At 35.2% G+C, this 18,306-nt stretch overlaps 1 protein-coding gene, 1 non-coding gene and 1 pseudogene across 5 annotated transcripts; 1 reads left to right on the forward strand and 2 right to left on the reverse strand.

Moving 5' to 3' along the window:
- Positions 233-7,018, reverse strand: LOC109362749 (annotated as a pseudogene).
- TRNAP-AGG lies at positions 8,024-8,095 on the forward strand. Its single transcript has one exon. It is a non-coding gene; the product is annotated as a tRNA-Pro (tRNA).
- Positions 9,423-15,438, reverse strand: LOC109362192 (WW domain-binding protein 11). 4 transcript variants are annotated; one of them, XM_019607821.1, is made up of 9 exons: positions 15,189-15,438; positions 14,872-14,965; positions 13,254-13,339; positions 12,253-12,302; positions 12,110-12,170; positions 11,926-12,007; positions 11,420-11,808; positions 10,393-10,911; positions 9,423-9,934 (listed from the first exon to the last, which is right to left on the reverse strand). In XM_019607821.1, exons 1-9 carry the CDS (start codon positions 15,267-15,269, stop codon positions 9,716-9,718), a joined length of 1,581 nt encoding a protein of 526 aa, XP_019463366.1. In that variant the 5' UTR covers positions 15,270-15,438; the 3' UTR covers positions 9,423-9,715. The 4 variants fall into 4 exon arrangements, with proteins under 4 accessions (XP_019463366.1, XP_019463365.1, XP_019463367.1 ...); XM_019607820.1 differs by having other exon boundaries at positions 10,393-10,917; positions 15,189-15,435; XM_019607822.1 differs by lacking the exon at positions 15,189-15,438 and adding an exon at positions 13,726-13,781 and having other exon boundaries at positions 10,393-10,917.

Raw genomic sequence — 18,306 nt, forward strand, 5'->3', positions numbered from 1 at the left:
ACTGTTAAGGGGACCTGCTTTTAACCTCTTATTCTTTTTTCCTAAAATGTAATTTAAACATTGAAACAATTACATTTATGGGACAAATTGGCATGTTCAGTCAATATGGTTAATATTAAAAGAATAGTTCATAATCCGATCAGATTATGAATAGAGCCATTCCATGACTCAGCCGAAGTGCTCTAATGCTGATTGTTGATCAGCATTGAGTGGAAGAATAGCAGAACTACAGGACTTGATAATTTGAAAGCCATGTCATAAGTTACAGTACCTATTAAACAGTTATTGTACATGAATTGAATGGGCTAAATAACCCCAACAATTTCTCATTCATTTTGTAGAGTAGACCCTTTGAATGTAAAGTTACTAAAAAGAAGAAATAAAATAAGTGTGAGTTTGACACGACAGTAAGGTTATTGCTTAGTGATCATGACTCCATGAGGGCACAAGTCAAATCTTGAAAACAGTCTTTCTGCTTGCGAGGGTAAGACTGCGTACATCTACCATTCCTAGACTCCACTAAATGAGAGTCTCGTGCACTGAACTGCCCTTTTTTATCTGATCAACATAACTCAGTATCATGTTGTTTCTGGCGGACAAATCATGCACCATTGGAAAAGACCTGGTCATAACTTCCTCTAGCTTATAACAAAATCTATAGCTATATATTATCATACACATTGGCTTCCCTGAGAAAACAACAGTCTCATACCTGCTCTGAAGCAGAAGGGGGAGCTTCAGTAATCAGTGTCTTCATCTTTCGTGATTATATTTGGACCATCATCAAAACCAGAGGTAGGGGCAAGTTCATTTAGATCAAGGAAACGTCTCTTTCCCATACCTTCAACTCCCCCCGGAACAGGAATACTTGGTTTTTCAGGATTTTGATCTTGTTCATTATCTTCTACTCAGGATAAGTAGTAGCAGGCTCATCCTCTACTTTCATTTCTTGATCTTCAAAATCATTGTCATCAGAATCTTCACTTTCCATCATATATTCACCATTCTGACTGGCATCTGATTGATCAGCTGACACATTGGACGTATCTGGTTTAATAAATTCTGTTTCGGATTCTGACACCTCATATTGCTGATAGTTTATACGGTTTCTCGTTGACCTATTACTGCGTCTTATACCTGACTGCATCTCGTCCACTGACCTACGTCTAGTTTCCCTCCTAGTACGCCCTTGCAATTGATTACTTTTATGAGGTTTGTCACTATCCTCACTGATGCTTGAGGAACCTTCATCTTCATCATCATCATCATCATCATCATCATCATCGTAGTCTTCTTCTTCTTCCTCTTCGATGTTATCTACATCCCACTGATATTCTTCATCTCCTTCAGAGCCACTAGAAAGCTTCCTTCTCTGCTTATGCTTCTCAATATATTCTTCATCATATACTGCTTCTCCAACAATATCATCATCACTGTCAAAGTCTGCCTCGTCTAATACTTCTTCAATGAATTCTTTCTCTGAATACCGTGTAGGTCTCTTTCTTAGACGATTGCTAATGTTAAAATGAAATGATTTGTGAAAATTAGATAGAGGGAATCGGAACGGGTTTAAAAGAAACTAAAACTACACGCCTTCGATCCAACACATCAGTTTGATGCTCTTCCTCATCATAATCAGAGTCAGACAATTTTGGAGATGACGTACCGAAATTCTGATGTTCGGGGGCATGTGAAGGATCACTCAATTTACCATTAGTCAAGGAGGCTTCATGTTTTGCTTCTGATTCTCTCCGGAGCCTATGTTCAGGGGATGCCTGTTTCTGTCTGAAAAAGAAGAGACAGATATATTTACCATCAGTACAGACTACAGATTATAAGTGAAAGAATATGGTTGGCCCATCTTCGTCCAACATTTTTCTCTTATAAAAAAACACTAAAAAAAGATAGGAGGATATGATATAAGCACATACTTGATTATTTTAATTGCCTCATTGATGGACTGGTTGTAATCATCTGCAATCACAGTAATTTCAAAAGTTAGGATGGTGAAAAATCAGCACACAACGGATACTCAGGATAAGTAAGAAGACTCCTGTCCTACTGAAAAGAAAATCAGGCATGTAGGTTTTTTTGAAAAAGCCATTAAGAGGGTTAGGGGCAAAGGGTTTGGGTAGTTTGCCAGAGATCATAGGTTCAAACCATTGCACTGTACTGTAAAAAATAATAATTCGACACAATTATAGTTTAAACAGAATTTCAATGTATAAAATTGCATGTCACATAAAAATGTAACATTGAATTTATGAACTTCCATATTTCCTCAGCACTATCAAGGTAGGATGCAACCAATGTGACTTTGGTTTTTTGGGTCTTGAACCAACATAACTTAAAGACAATGTGGGGCCTAGCATGGCATACAATGACATCAGATGATTTTTTATCCAAAAAGAAATAGCTTCCATCAGAAAATCATAGTACATCATCTCTAAATTAATACTTTGCAACCCCTATCCGAAGGGTGAATCCCTAAAGTGTACTACTAAAGCCAGATATTCCACAAGAAGCATTTAGTTGATATGGGGTCAGTGGATCCAGCAATCAGTGGTTCAAAAAATAGAAGGTATCTTGGGCCCAAAGACACTCACAAAAAACCCAATTTTTAAAGAAAGAAGTATGGTCTAATACTGTAATACACAGGACATAATAGTGAATCTGGCAAAAAGAACAGTAGAATGAAAAGCCAACTACAACACTTACATCAATCAGCAATGCAGGCATCAACTACAATACAATGAAAATTAACTCCAGTTGTAATGAATTAATGAAACATTTTGGCACTAACCAAAAGTGTAGGTAACTGGTTTCCTATCACGAAGTGAGGAAGCCTATCAACAACCATGTAAGTATCAAGAAGTGCTTGTCTCTGTTGCTTTTTCAGCAACTTCTCCTTTCTCTGTGCAAAAATACAAAACAATTTAGTATCAAATTAGAACGCCCTAAGATTCTGAGGACTATAAACCAAGAAAAAATGGATATTTCAAGTTCAATTCTCGAAACAGAATGATGTATCTCCTTATATCAGGAGATAACTTGTCTCCTTAACCCCATGAAGTAAGGACATCTATCTTTTTTTATCTAAAACTCAGAATTCACTCACGCTTAACCCCATTGCAATTTGCAACAAACCCCATGAACCTTCATCCACAAACCTTTAGCACCATGTTACCGCCATCATGCTCCAATTGTTGTCGCTGTCCAGAATCATAACACCATTGTTCCCCTTTGTTGCCCCATCTCCAGTCGCATGATGCCACGATTTCAGCAACACACAGGCACCACCACTTGCCTATTACGACCTCCCCTCCCCACCAACACCGCAAATCCACCATAACCAGCACCGTCATGGAGCTTCTTCCAACCATCATCGCAACCTAATGCTCTGATAACGTAAATCCACCATAACCACCACCGTCGTAATTGTCCCCGAAATCAGTCACAATCACCATTTATGCCTGAACCGTCGCACCAGATCCACCTCCATTTCCTCTGATTGAACATATACCAAAACTATAAGTGGTACGACTTCCTTGTGGGAGTATAATGTGATGGCAGTTCCATGGCTGCACCGTTGCAATCCCAAAAGGGAGGTGAAGATAGCGAACATGTGACCCATATTTTTAGATTGAAAAAGAAACTAAAAATAATAATAATAAAGAAAATGAGCAAAGGCTTTTGTAATTACAAAATTTTAGGGACTTGATATAAATTGTTGGTTGCGTAGCTCGCAACAATTCTGAATAGCACGAAGGGGGCGTGGGAAACAAAAACCAGAAACTGTGACTGAGTATCTGGTGTTGTGGACTTTTGGTGGTGAGGTACACCGGAGAGGAGGGTAAAGGGGATAGTGCCAAGTTGCCAACCATGGAGGAAGAGATCTTCTCTGATTCAGTCACAATTTAATGATTTATTTTTTACTATAACTTTCTTTTAGTTTTTAACATTTTATGACATGTTGGGACAATTTCATTGGGTTAAGGAGATAAGTTATCTCCTAATATGAGGAGATGCATTATTTTATTATCGGGAATGCCCTTATCTTGTCAATTTTCTCAACCATAGAGTACCTTATGATCTTTCTCAATCTCAGGAAGCATGTCTATCTTCAGCTTTTTCCCCATATTAGCCTCTGTTCTGTTTTTACTTGAGAAAAGCTTGTCCTGTGTAAGCAAACGAATAAATTGATCAAATTTATATGTAATGAAGCAAGACATCCAACATGAACATTCATCAACCAGCTTCAGTAACATACTGAAACTTCTTGAAATTTATAAAAATTGATAGCAACTGCTTCCCATTGGTATGATGTATCAGAAAGAACCTGGAACCTCTTGTTTTCGCTTTCTTCAATTGAACCACTTTAGTTTTCCTTATTTCTCGATACAACCTATGACCAATTGTTGGGTCATCTTCATACCTGTACTAATCAAATTTCAAATGAATAACGTCACAAACAGACTTAGATGTACATAAAAATTCTAATAAAACAATCCAAAATTGGGATCTGATGAAGTGGAAGCAAAGTAAATTACCAATAAGAGATATCATGTGAATCACCTCCAACACGCTCTTTACGGAATGTTGAAAGATGAACACTGTGTTTGAGTGAGTTGACAATATAACTTTTTATATCTTGCTGCAAAATATTAGTCAAATTTGAGCTCACTGGTACATTAGAAAAGGGTTAATCGGTAATCAGAGCAAGACCATGTCCGGCCCTGAATGGTTTGTCTACTGCCTATGCGGAAATGTGTATGCACACATTGGGGTTTTGATATTCAGGTCTGTTAAACTGCTTCCTTTTACCCCCCAAAAAATAAAAATTACTGGGGAAGAAGGAGACTCAATTAAAAGCAGAAGTCGTAGAAAGAAAATATCAAATTGCGACACATCTATGTGAATTGTAATACATGACAATCTCTTGTTGCTGATTATCACACCCTTGTAAAATACACATGCATAAATAATCTGTTAACACAAAAGATATAAGGGGCGAGACAAAATAAGCCAAAAACGGGAGGGTCAACAGAACAAGGCGAAAATAGATAAAGTGTGACAATGTCATGCATAGAACACAATAGGTTTTAATTCAGTGCTCAGCATAATGAACTGATTATAATCATCCTTTAAGTCTTTAAGATTTAATCTAGCATCAAGTGGAGGGACCTCATCCTACCATATCAAAGTTCACCCATTTCAGATTAAAAGAATGTAAGATATAGGTAGATGAACATTAATAGTACCTCAACAGTCAACACGAATGTCACATAATGCTTTTGAGATGGCAACACGAACCCCAGGATCAAGTGAATGGTATTTCCAATTCTCAAGATAACATGACAGGGCGGAGATTGAAGCATATACATTACTTCAAGTTTGAGTTTACATATAGCATGAATAGTTACCCTTGTGAAGCAACAATTGGAAGATCACCATCAGCAACCTGCATTTGAGTTTCATCGTCTTATTAGCCCTAGAAATTATAAAATACATGTCATCAAATATCAGCTTGCTGACTAAAAGGATGTCATTACCCAATGCCACCAAGCCCTCAATTTCCTGCATAACGCGGTTATCCAAGTATCCTGTGTGAGTGTCATTCGTGTAATAGGAGGGATTGCCTACCAAAAGGTTTAGTAAATGTTATTATCAGACCAGCATTAGTTTTGCAATTACAAGGACAGGTAAAAAAATTGTCCAACTGGGTAGAGTTGGCAGATCGAACAACACCATAATGTTTTATCAAACATGAAATGCAGTCTCAGAAAAATGACCATATCAGAATATCATATTTGCCAAGTCCATCGTTAGGTCATCAATTAATAATGTACCCAGTAACTCAAAAATTGCAAGCCTTCGGTATTTTGTTCCTTCCACCGATTCCCAGATTACAAAAGCCAAATACCCCAATGAATAAAGATTCATCCCTACTGCTGACCATTCCTCAAGTTTATCATCTGAGTTTGACCATTTATGAAAGCTCTCAATTTTGTCAGAGATATCCCCAGAAGATATGTCTACAACTCTACATATATGCTTGCACTAAGATTAAATAAGACTAATGCAACATATACTCTGCTTCAACCACATCAAACTCCTAACAACATATACTCACAAAACAAAACCAGCCTCTAACTATAATTTGGGATTTTAAGCTGCAAAAGTTACGAAGTATAATCATTGCAAGTAGATAAACTTAAACATAGAAAGGAAAGGAAAACAATGATGGAATATTAATTAAACATCACAACAATAAGAACTAACAAACTCTACCCACAAAGATTGGGACCTAAATTCAGAGAAGAAAAATGCCACAAACTTGCAAAAAAGGATAACACAACAATAAACTAAGAAAATACTAAAAGCACCAACCTTGAGCAAAGGCATATGTATCACCGAGTGTGTCATTAGGGGTAAGAAGAGCTGATTCAAACTCTTCAGCAGAGAATTCTAATGAGATATTCAAAAAAGGCCTAAATAGCTGAAACAACAACAAAAAACTCAAACTTTCAAATAACTGGACACTGCATAAGAACCCCATTAACTCAAAGATCACAACTTTGAACCTCACATGCAAGAAATTGAGTATGGAAGCTAACTCCCACATGCACCGTAAGTTCCACCGTGGCAACTGCATTGGCATGGGCGGCTCCACCAGCGGTGTAAAGACCTTGCTACATTGTTGGAGCTGTGGCGGCGGCGACGGCAACGGAGATTGGGAGTACTCTCGCCGTTTCTCCTTCTTCGTGGCTTTCCGTTCAGTCGCCGGAGGATTCTGCAAAGCCGAGCAGAGTCGAGAAACTGCGCGGATAGCGCACACGCGGGCTGGGCGGTTGCTCCTCCTGGTGGTGGTGGACGTGGTTGCGACGTCGTGGTTTCCGGAATCTGGGGCGTGGTTTTGAGAATTGGGTTCCGGCGATGGCGACGGCGAGGATCGGAGTTCACCAGGAACCGGAAGGAGAAGAAGGAAGAGATCCTTGGGACATGGTGGAGAGAGATGAAAGGGAAGTAGTAGTTATGTGAGGATTACATGTAGAGGATCATTAGATTTAGAGAGAGAGAAATCAAATTTAGTGAATGGACTCTAGATAATAGTGAGACTGAGGAAGAGAAAGATTTATTCACTATCACATTCATTTGTATTCACCAGGGGGTATTGGGTCGTGCATTGGGTCCATGCTTGATTCCCTTAATTAAGAATTCGGGTTCAAGTCTTTTGGATGGAAAAAATGCTTGTTGGGAGAGTTAGCCCACATACATTGGATGTTCTCGGTTCAAACAGTACCTCCAGTGCAAGGATACCTATGGGAAACCAAAAAAACATTCATTTGTATTCATCGATATGATTAAATATCAATACAATAACCATTTATAAAACTCGACTCCAATCCCTGAAATACAAAGGTCATCTACCCTATGGTCCTATGGAATGGGGTTGTTACTTGGTATCTTGGCTTGACCTAAAGTCCTTAACCTTGCAGGGGTAACATAAATTTGGTACTCGGTTTTCTTCAGTGCATATGGCCGTATGAGTTTATATACAGCATGGTAGAGAAAGGAAACACAACAATAACAACCTTTGTAAATCAATGTCCTTTTACACCAAAGTTTGAAATCTAGTAGTAAGGCTAAATAGTATATTATACATAAATCTAAAACTAATGTATTAATATACAAAAATAAGTGAGGTAATGATGACTAAGTATAATTTTGTAATGATGACTAACCATGTTTTGTTAATCCTGCATCTACCTTTGTCTTTTGCATGTGTGAATGGAAGCATGCATGTTTTCTCTTCATTTTACTCATAATCTTTCCCTCTAAGACCCGTAAAGATAGCACCAGCATAAAAGCTTACTTGAGATGGATGGAAGCTCTAATATGTGGGTAGTTTAATAAATTTGAAGATCTTCTCTTGTTTTTCTGATTAAGTAATAGCTTCCTGTGAAACAAAGTTGGTTTATATAATAATTATAATTTACATAGCATCAAAAGGGCATCAAAAGGGCATTTGGTCTAGTGGTATGATTCTCGCTTAGGGTGCGAGAGGTCCCGAGTTCAATTCTCGGAATGCCCCTTTCCTTGTTTTTTAAACAGAACTTATATATGATTGTTATCTTATATTTGAACTCTTCATAAAAAACTTTCAAGCCTTCAAGTCAATAACAAAGCGACAATAGATTTCAATATACTTATGTTTCATTCAATATATTATGTGCTTAGTAAGTAGTAAATAATGACGTGCTCCTTTACTATAACATACAGAACAGTAAATAATGAGGTGAACCTCACATACCTGTAAGTCGAAAACATTTGTCATATTATTTGACCCAATTTATTTCGCATATGAGTGATTCAATATATTCTTACCAATAAAACAATCTTATTATTGCAACTTAAACTTAAGTGACTATTTGAACATTCACATATATCTAACGCTATTTTACGAGTAATATATACGAAAAAAAGCAATTTATAGACCAATATGTGACACTAATTACAAAATACGATGTCATGATAACAAGAATCAAAATATCATATATAAGTTCTGCCCATCTCTTAAAAGTTTGAATTGTTTACCATCACGCTTAACCTTTTTTTTATACTGGATGTTTACAACTTCTTTTAAAGTATACCATGAAAATTAATGTAACCTGTCAATGTTAATATCAAAATTAAACCTAAAATTATTTTTAGCTGCTTTCAAGTCAGAAACTTGCTTAAGTAATATGCGAAATGGGGGATTCTAAAAACACCAAAATTTTAATTTTGTGTGATGTAGTTTTTCGATTCAAAATGTGCAAAGGAAATCTGAAATTTAGTCCATGTACCAATAGTCAGTCACCATCTAAATTTGAAACGTTAATAGTTGTATAAAAAAGTTATCTTGGATCAATTTAAGGCACTTTTAAAGTTTAATGATCAAGTCACACAACATACAAAGTTAGGAGTATTTCCAATAGTGAAAAACTATTTTGCACATGAACCAAAATTTATGTTCCTTTATACACATTTTAAAATTTGTTCAATAGATTGCAAATCATACAAATTTCGAATTGCATTCTTTGAAGTTTGAACTTCTCCCAGGGAGAAAATACATTTTAAATGATTCCACAAGGAATTTTACTTTTTCATAATCAACAACACACATCAAATTGTTTAATTTTACTGAGTCACAATTTCTTACAGAATACGGATTATACTATCGTCTAAGATACATAAAAAATATTTAGAATTTAAGGTACTACTAAATAGAACATGGTTACTCAAATTTCATTAAAAAAAAATAATAACTTGCAACTAATTGCATCAGATCTAGACTTGTTAGTATATTCTTCAGGTAGCAAAGATAAAAAATCATGCATAAGTTAGTATTAAAGAATTGACGGTGTTAGATACACTAGTCATCACAATAGAATTTGATAAGTTAGATTTCAGAGTAAGTTTTACATAATCTGCAGCGCACAGTTTGCACACATGAATGAAAGGAAAATCTGTACAGCTATGGTAAATGATAAATGGATGCAGAAATAGTCATGTTTATCTAATAGGAGAAGGGGATAGTAATGGAGATAAATTAGGAGCAAGAACAGTTAGGGTATACAGTGTCTTAAATACTGTCATCAAGAATGAAAAATTGAGTCACGAAGAGGGTCAGTTGAACATAAAATATGCAATCTTCATTTGAACAGTGATCTCAACCATCAAGTGCACCAAGGGCTTTCATGTCCTCTAAGAAAGCAGTATAAGAGTCATCAATGCTTGGTGCTTTTGGAGCTGATGACGAGCTCACTGATTCTGGTTTTACAATGGTTGGCCCTGGTGTTCCAGTGGCAGTCCTAGAGGTTGACACTGGTGGTTTTGGTTTTGTTTTAGCCATTGCCGTCTCTCTTCTCACTCTAACAGACGCAGGAACCTAGCCAAAAACATGATATAAACTTGATTAGAATAATAACATGCAAGGAATTTGAATATTAACAACTCATTCAAGTTCCCAGTAGTCATAATTCATAAACAACTTGGCAAAACAGCTAAATGAAATTATTTAGCAGCAATTTTTCCTTGGGCAAATTCATATTCTTATAAGAAATTTTGTCCTTTGCTTTCATGCCTAAGCACAACCAAATAGGCTATTCTGTTCTGGTCTCAACTATGACTAATTTACTGCATGTTGGAAGTAGCTTATGTTATGCTCAGAAAAGCTTTTAATCAAAATGCCGCTGGAAGAACTTTTAGCTGAGAAGTTGTTTTCATTTAAAAATTAAGCTAAAACAACCATGCACTTAATAGAGATATGGAAATTGAGAGAAAAGAATAAAATGGAAGAGTCAAAATAACAACAAAACTAACACAAATAAAGAAAATTCAACGTACCATAGCTGTAAGTTCAGGAGTGTGCTGAGCTAATGGCCTTTTAACAACGGTAGAAGCAGCAGATTTAACATATGATGGTTTCTGAGGAGGAGGTGGCATAGCCAAATAACCTTCCTGGAAGGTTGGAGGAGGACCAGGTGGAAGTGGTGGTCTCATCATTGGAGGAGGACCAGGTGGAGGACCATATGGTGGCATCGGCATAGAGGGGACCATCATTCCTGGAGGTGGTGCCTGACCAGGCAGTAGTCCTGCCACAGGTAAAGGAGGCCTCATATCAGGTGGTGGTGGGGGTGGCGGGAAGCGAGAAATTCCTGGGGGTAAAATATCAGGCTGTAAAGTAGGAGCTGATGGGGCTCCTGGAACAGGAGGTTGTTGCATTGGAAGAGGTGGCCCAGGAACCATTTTCGGGATCTCGTGGCTTGACAGAGAATTCTTATTGTCAGAAGCAACCATAGCACCATCAGAATGATTAATACCAGATTGTGGTGGCATCCGACTTGGTGGAGGAGGGGGAGGAAGCTGCACCTACATTTAAAAAAAAATGTCACTGCTGAAAGAAACTTAAGTTAGGACTGAGTCCTAGGTTTAAAACTTTCAAATATAATGTGTTGCCATTTGGTAATTGTTAAGTATCTACTACAAACTTGTCGTCTATGAAGCAGGATACACAAAAACCAGAGGCATGTCTGAATCCAAAAATGAAATATAGCATTTAAAGTTGTCTAACTTTCATGCTTATTATTAAAATGAAATATAGTTTAATATTTTTTGTGAGCATCTACAAATACAGTTCTGAATTTTTATTCAATATACCCCACCTCGCCCTGATCCAAGAATTTGAAAAATAGCAGTATCCCCATATCATATCATTTCAGATAAAATATCCACAAAAGCACCACTGCTTCTTCGCTTTCCATATTCCATATATATAATTCCTTGTCCATCAATACTGCTCCTATCAGATTGCAATTTCATCATTTCACACCTTCACAGAAAGCATATGGCATTTGAAAAGAAATAAACCTACCTGACCAGGTTTCTTGGATGGTAGATCATTTGACAATGCAGGCTGGTTTCTCTCATCAGCTTCACTGGTTCCAGGTGGAGGCGGCTGAGACTGTTGTAGGGGTGGAGGTGGAGGAGGAACAGTGCGATTTGCAACTAGCTCTTTAGGTGGGGGGCCAGGAGGTGGAGGCGGCAAAGGAGGTAGTGGTAATGATGAGGGCACAGCGGTAGCAGGCTTTGGAGGCATCGGAGGTGGAGGAGGCAGAGGCAAAGATGAAGGCAAAACAGCACCATCTGTTAAACTCACACTGCTAGCCTCAGGCAGTGCCGAAGGTGGTGGAGGTACAGCTAATGCATCATCTTCTGGCTCCGTTGTGGAGGATGAAGCACCAGACAAGGGAATTCTGGGTCCTGCACTTCAGCACAGAAAGTTGTCTAAGGAGATCAGGCAAGCCAACATAATTTATTCATTTCTAGATCCCTGATTCAACACTATCAAATGGATATGAAAAAAGATTTTCAGCATACCTATAGAGGATTTAAACATGGGAGGTTTCCCTGGTGGTGGAGCCCCAGTAGGGTTTAATGTTGGATGGTAATAAACTGAATCCTGTAGTAAAAATCAGTTACATAAGTGTTATATTTTTGGAAGAAAGTGGGAAAGAAAGGAAATAATAAACACATTCTAACACACAAACAACTTAAGTCCTACCTCGGGCTCTGGGTGGTTAAGTCTCTCTTCTTCTGCAGTTCTTCGAGGAGGCCCCAAATGACTGCCCAAAAGATCCTAAAATGTGAAAACTACACAAACACAAATTGGGCATAAATTAATCTTAAAAAATGATAACTATTCACCTGAACATAACAGGAGTTTCACCCTTCTCCTTCATTTTCTCTTCATATTCCTGTCAAAGAGATTTGGTTAGATCAACAATAATAGTATTTTTAAAAATACTTACCAAAAAAATTTAATATACAGTTGGGTGGAGTGTCCGAATGCCAAAGACAATTGTTTTCTATCAACTCCTCTCCTATGTTACTTTCTTTTTTATGTTTTTAGTGTGTGTGTATCCAGGCAGCTTAAGCTACTATCAAACTCTGTTCATGAATATTCCATAAAGTTCTGGTCTTTCACCACACAACACAAGACTTAAATTGCAATCAAAGGAGTGGGTCTTTCTCTGAAGTCTGAACTTAATCCATTACAGATTTTGTTCAATATAATAATCCAATTACACACTGTAACTATCAACTCACAAGGCTTTATATTGGTAGGAGAAAAGATAAACTAAAACTACCACATACAGATTGTGACAAGTCCAACCCCAAGAGGCTTTACCTACTATAAATGGTACTTGCCTACATACATGAATTGTACATCAACTGATGTGCTTGTTGCAACTAGTTTTCAGTGGCATTAAAGTTGCGACCACTATACATGTGGTCTTTAATCATGTCAAGAAAAAAGAGACTGAAGACAATAAAGACGCAAGAATACTCTTGCAGCATAACCGGCACATTGGTCAATGCTGCGGTGGATTACGATTTAAATACTCTCTAACTGACATCCACTAGGGTTCTTTTTCTCCTTCAAAGATGGGAAATAAAATTGACATGAAATCTTCTCTAAAATTGTTGGGGTATTGAAATATTTCGAAGTCTCACTCAGACATAACAACTTGGACACTGGTTCCAGAATTATAGACATCAGTTATCACTGTTTTCTGGTCATTTGTTTATTATTTTATAAAAAATTAAGAAAGCACAAAAGTGCCAGAAAGTTTGTGAATATTAAATAAAATAAAAAAGTGATCCGACAAAAAAATAAAACACATAATTTATAGTTACTAGTTTACCTTCCTTTTCTTTATTACAAGATTAAGTGTATCTTGTAGTTGCCTCTTCTTGTGTTTTCTTGCTTTATCCAAAGCACCATCAGCCTCTGCCACAAGCAACAAAGGAAGATAAATTTGAATAGGTAATAGATTCCAAAAAACATAATCACATTGCACTTAATTTATACTAATATATCCCAGCAAACAAATCTAATGAATTAATTAATCCATATATGTGATTGTGGAGACAGCCCGGGCCCCTAAAGAAAAGTCATCCTGCATATAAATGCTACATCACTTCAATGCAGAAAACCACACAAAGCCCTATTGCACCACACGATTGAGTTAGTGCACTGATTAAAATGCAATTGTGTTCTGAGACAATTCTCCTTGTATATCAATATGTACTAATATGATTTTACATTAGGACCATCTAGTTGTACGCATAAGCTAATACATAATCATTTTAAGTTTCATATCACTATAACTTCAACATGGTGCATAAAGACAGTTTTTTGTACATGCTCCATTGAGACAGCAGGATGGTTGCTACAACGAATAATAGGGAAATATAACTAATTTATACAATATACATATAAATACTCAAAAATAGAAAATACATAAAATGAATGTCAATTCTGATTAGTTTTCCAAATTCATTGTCAATAAATATTAGATACTTTGATAAATAACTCTTATAAATCATGTGACTAAATAAAAATAAGATGAATTGTGGAAAATATTACATAAATTTGTAATTATTCCTTTGGAAAATATTTTATAAACATACTAATGCTAATTGGAAAGGAGAATGCACTGTTAGAAGTACTAAAGCATCCTTTGAAGTAACTAAAGCCAGTTAAAACCAATAGCCACAACAACAACAACAACCAATAGCCCATTAAATACAATAACCCATTAATAAGCTAATGCCCATTAAAACCAACCCGACTCCAAAACCCGTGAAGCAGCCATGGGTCATCAACTGAATGCAGCAGCTAAGAAGGTTTCAACCCTAAAAATAGAGTGGCCACTATTGCCGTGACTCCCTACAACCACCATCTACTCCAACACAAAATAACGCATCGGGGGAGGTACTAATCCAATCCACTCCTCTGCGATACAGCACAATCACACACAGTTGGGTGGAATTTGAAATAACTTTCTTACAGACTTGGATGCCATGGTCATACTTGTTGGAGTGTAAAAAAAAAGTCAGGAATTTTAGCTTGACCATAGTTGCATGGTTCATGGTAGCACTTCTGGTGCACAGTAACTAGTTATATGTGATTCATTACTTTTTACATTATTATTACAAGACTTATTTTATAGAGAACCAGGCATGCAGTACGTCCAATTCATGAAAAATGAGGGAACCATGTAACTATGAGCTTGACATTTTTTCTACAATGCTGAGCAGCTGAAGTAATAATTTATGTGTTTGCCTAACTGGTTTTCATCAAAACATAATAATGATTCAGTGAGTCTTATCGATACTACAACAAGTGACAGTCGTTCCTACTCACTGCAAATCAGTTCTCACGATTTCAAATACTAAGAGGTGCATTCAAAAACTATAACAGGTAGCTGATCAAGTAGTGCAAACTGCAAAGACCTTAGTAAAGGATGACAGACTCACTCATCATTTCCAAGTTATCAATCTGTTTTTTCAGCTGATCAGGATCCTTTTTCAAGATCCCCACTTCCCTCACCTTTTTTCTTTCTTTCTTATTCTGTTAGTCAAAATCAAAATATCAGTAAACAGAACAAAAATAAAATAAACTTCAATGAGTAAAGCCTGGTTCAATTCATTGAAATGTCTACTATTTGCACATTTAAAACACAAATTATGCAACATGTATTCAATTAATTGATTGTGGAATGGAATACCGTAAGACAAAAATTAGGGCAAATATCAATAAATTGGAAAAAAGGGAAGTGAAGAAGCATATATACCCTTTTCAATTCCTTTTTACGAAGCTCCTTTCGATAAGCATCGGTAGGGTTCATAACCTTGCCACCCTTCGTAGTCTTCATCTTGAACACTAAACTTCTTTCAGAATCTCCTTCTTGTTCTTATCTTCTTCTTCTCGACGATTTATGGGATAATGATGAGAGAGAGAGGGCTAGAGAGAGAATGAATAGAAACGATTTATGGAATTACGATACTTTCACGCACTAACTTAACAATTCACATTACTCTGTATATTTTCCGAATTTTGTTTTTATTTATTTATTCCGATAGTCAAATAAAAACCCAGGATTTGCCAATACAAGCCCTTGGCCCATTTTCATAAACTTTGTAAAACAGTAATTGGTAACTGATTGATGTTTAGATAATTATACAAATAATTATTAACAAATATCTCATATTTGAAATAAATAATTTGACAGTTTGATTTTATTTAAATAATATTTTAAACACACACACTTTATATATAAACTATAAAAAACAATTTTGCTCTTAGTAATGCTTAAAGCCTTAAAAAAACCAGAAAAAAGCAACATTTGAATACTAAAAATATTTTCTCTTACTTATATACATCATTTCTCAAATGATGTAGTATATAAGAAGGGAAAGAGGAGAAGAGAGAAATATAAATGATTAGTGATATAATATGAAATATGAGAAATATAAGTTGAGAGAAAATATATAAAAAAAATTATAATTATATAAGATAAGAAGTAAAAGTGAAAAGTAATATAAATAGGGACAAAATAAGTTTTTTAAACTTACTTCTCATCATGACCATCAATTGTAAGGAAATTTAATGATTTGAATTAGTGAGTAAATCTAAATCATTAGATATTCATAGAATTGATAACTAGAATAAGGAATAAATTTTAAAAACTTTCTCTAGGAATAAGTGAATATCTCCTCATATAAATATTATATTGATATAAGTGACATCTACTCTAACCGATTGAGATACACACTAGAAAAATTTAACGGGAATGGAGGTGTTTGATGAAGATTTAATGGATTGTTGTTCTTGTACAAAGCCTAGACACAATAATGAAATTGACCCACTAAATGAATTAAAAGTAACATAAGATTCATATTTGGTGCCATACATGCATGACAATAAGCATAACCTTACAAGAAAATAGCTTAACTTCAATAAAAAGTTGAGTCGACTTGAGACTACAAAAGAGCTTGACTCATTGCATGTTAATTGGAGGATTGATATCTAATACCTATAATCCTATATGTCTGATTGAGATCCAGCTCAACAAAATTGGTTGCCAAGAACTGTAAATACGTCTAAATACTGTGTGTACAGGACAATAGTATTTAGCTTAAGGGCTTTACAAATCACCATGAATAGCTAAACTATCCAAATGACCATGCATAGCTAAACTATCCAAATTGATTTTCTTTCATATATTTTTTCACAATAATTATTTTTGTCCTATATAGTACATTTTTTCATCTTTTTTATATAAAGTAATCACATCATCTCTGGTGATACTAAATCTGTGTGTTTGTTAACTTTTCATCATAAAAAATTTAGTGGCATATAACATCATAAGAAAATTAGGCAATATTATAATATAAACAAGATAAATGGGGTGAAATATGTAAGTCAATATATAATGCATACTTATCAGTAATCTATTTTAGTGTGACATTTATGCGTATCGGTCATTTAACCCATATATCTTAAAATATAATTTTTTCTAAAAAATAAATTTTCAAATAAAAAAAAGTAAATAAATTTAGAACCAAACCCACAATCTTTATCAATGGTCAAGATTATTCTACAATATCGACTATTGTGTTTATGTCATAAAGTTTCAAATCTTTTGGGCACTTTGATCTGGTTTTCTAAATATTAAGAAAAATTAGAGAACATCTCTCGTTTTACTTGATCTTGTGATCATAAAAATGAAATTTAAAATAAATTGATTTTAGTATTTAGTAATTTAACAATTTATTGACCATCATATAAAGTATGCTACTACAGTGAGTACGGAGTGACATAAATGAATGGACAGTAAATGTTTCCTCAAGGAAAAGTAGGGACTATATAGTATGTGAATGAATGAATCAACCACCCATGATGTTATTAAGCCAGATAACTTCATAACTCATTTTCAATGGTTGCATCACGCGCTATAAGATGAAAATGCGAGGAATAAAAAAAAACGCAAGGGGACAAGGAACGTGGCTACACATGAACTGAAAGGACGTGTATTATTAATAATTCTGTTAATATAAAGATTCACTACCAGAAACTCAATATTCTTATCACACTTACATATTCTCTATCAATCATCATATAACATTTGGATTCAAATATATGAACTATCACTCCTGCCCATAAAAGATTGTCATATATCACTTGTAAACCAATCATTAATAAATAAAGTATCAACTTGTAACATATGTCATTTTTTTATGAGTAGGAGAATTTAGTAAGAGAATATATTATTTTCCTTGAACTAATATTGGTTGGCTAATTTGAATATTTATATAACAAGAGGCATGAGTCACTCACCAAGTCCCAGTATCAAATTTTAGAATTTTCATTTAAAGACAAAATTTAGGTATAGCATGGAACAAGCCTTGCCCTTGCTAACTGTTTACTGTTGTAGTTAGCACTGAGTCTCACCTATGAAAGCATGGACATGGCCATTAGCGTGACCCAAAATCAAGTCAATCGCTATGACTTTTATAATCATTCGAGCCCACGTAATACGTATACACATAACGAAAATTTGAATTCTAAAAAAAACAGTATCTTGATCATTATACAATTATAATATATACAAATTACAATTATAATATTAAAAAATATTATATGAATAACAACATTAATTATATTTGTCTTCCTTTGGGAAATACTGTGCTACACTAAAAAAAATCAAAACAATATGAAAGAGAACTTTTACAACTATAGAAATCCAACAACTTTACATCGCCAACGATTCTAGAGAAATTCAATAGTTTAAATCAGTAATAAATTTAAATCATTATATTTTTTTATATTTATCTAGAATTGATGACTGAGATGTACAATAAATTTTTTAAACTTATTATTAGAGTAAGTGAATTCTTACTCATCTTTTT

The sequence above is a fragment of the Lupinus angustifolius genome, chromosome LG12, assembly GCF_001865875.1.
Source record: "Lupinus angustifolius cultivar Tanjil chromosome LG12, LupAngTanjil_v1.0, whole genome shotgun sequence".
NCBI lineage: Eukaryota > Viridiplantae > Streptophyta > Magnoliopsida > Fabales > Fabaceae > Lupinus > Lupinus angustifolius.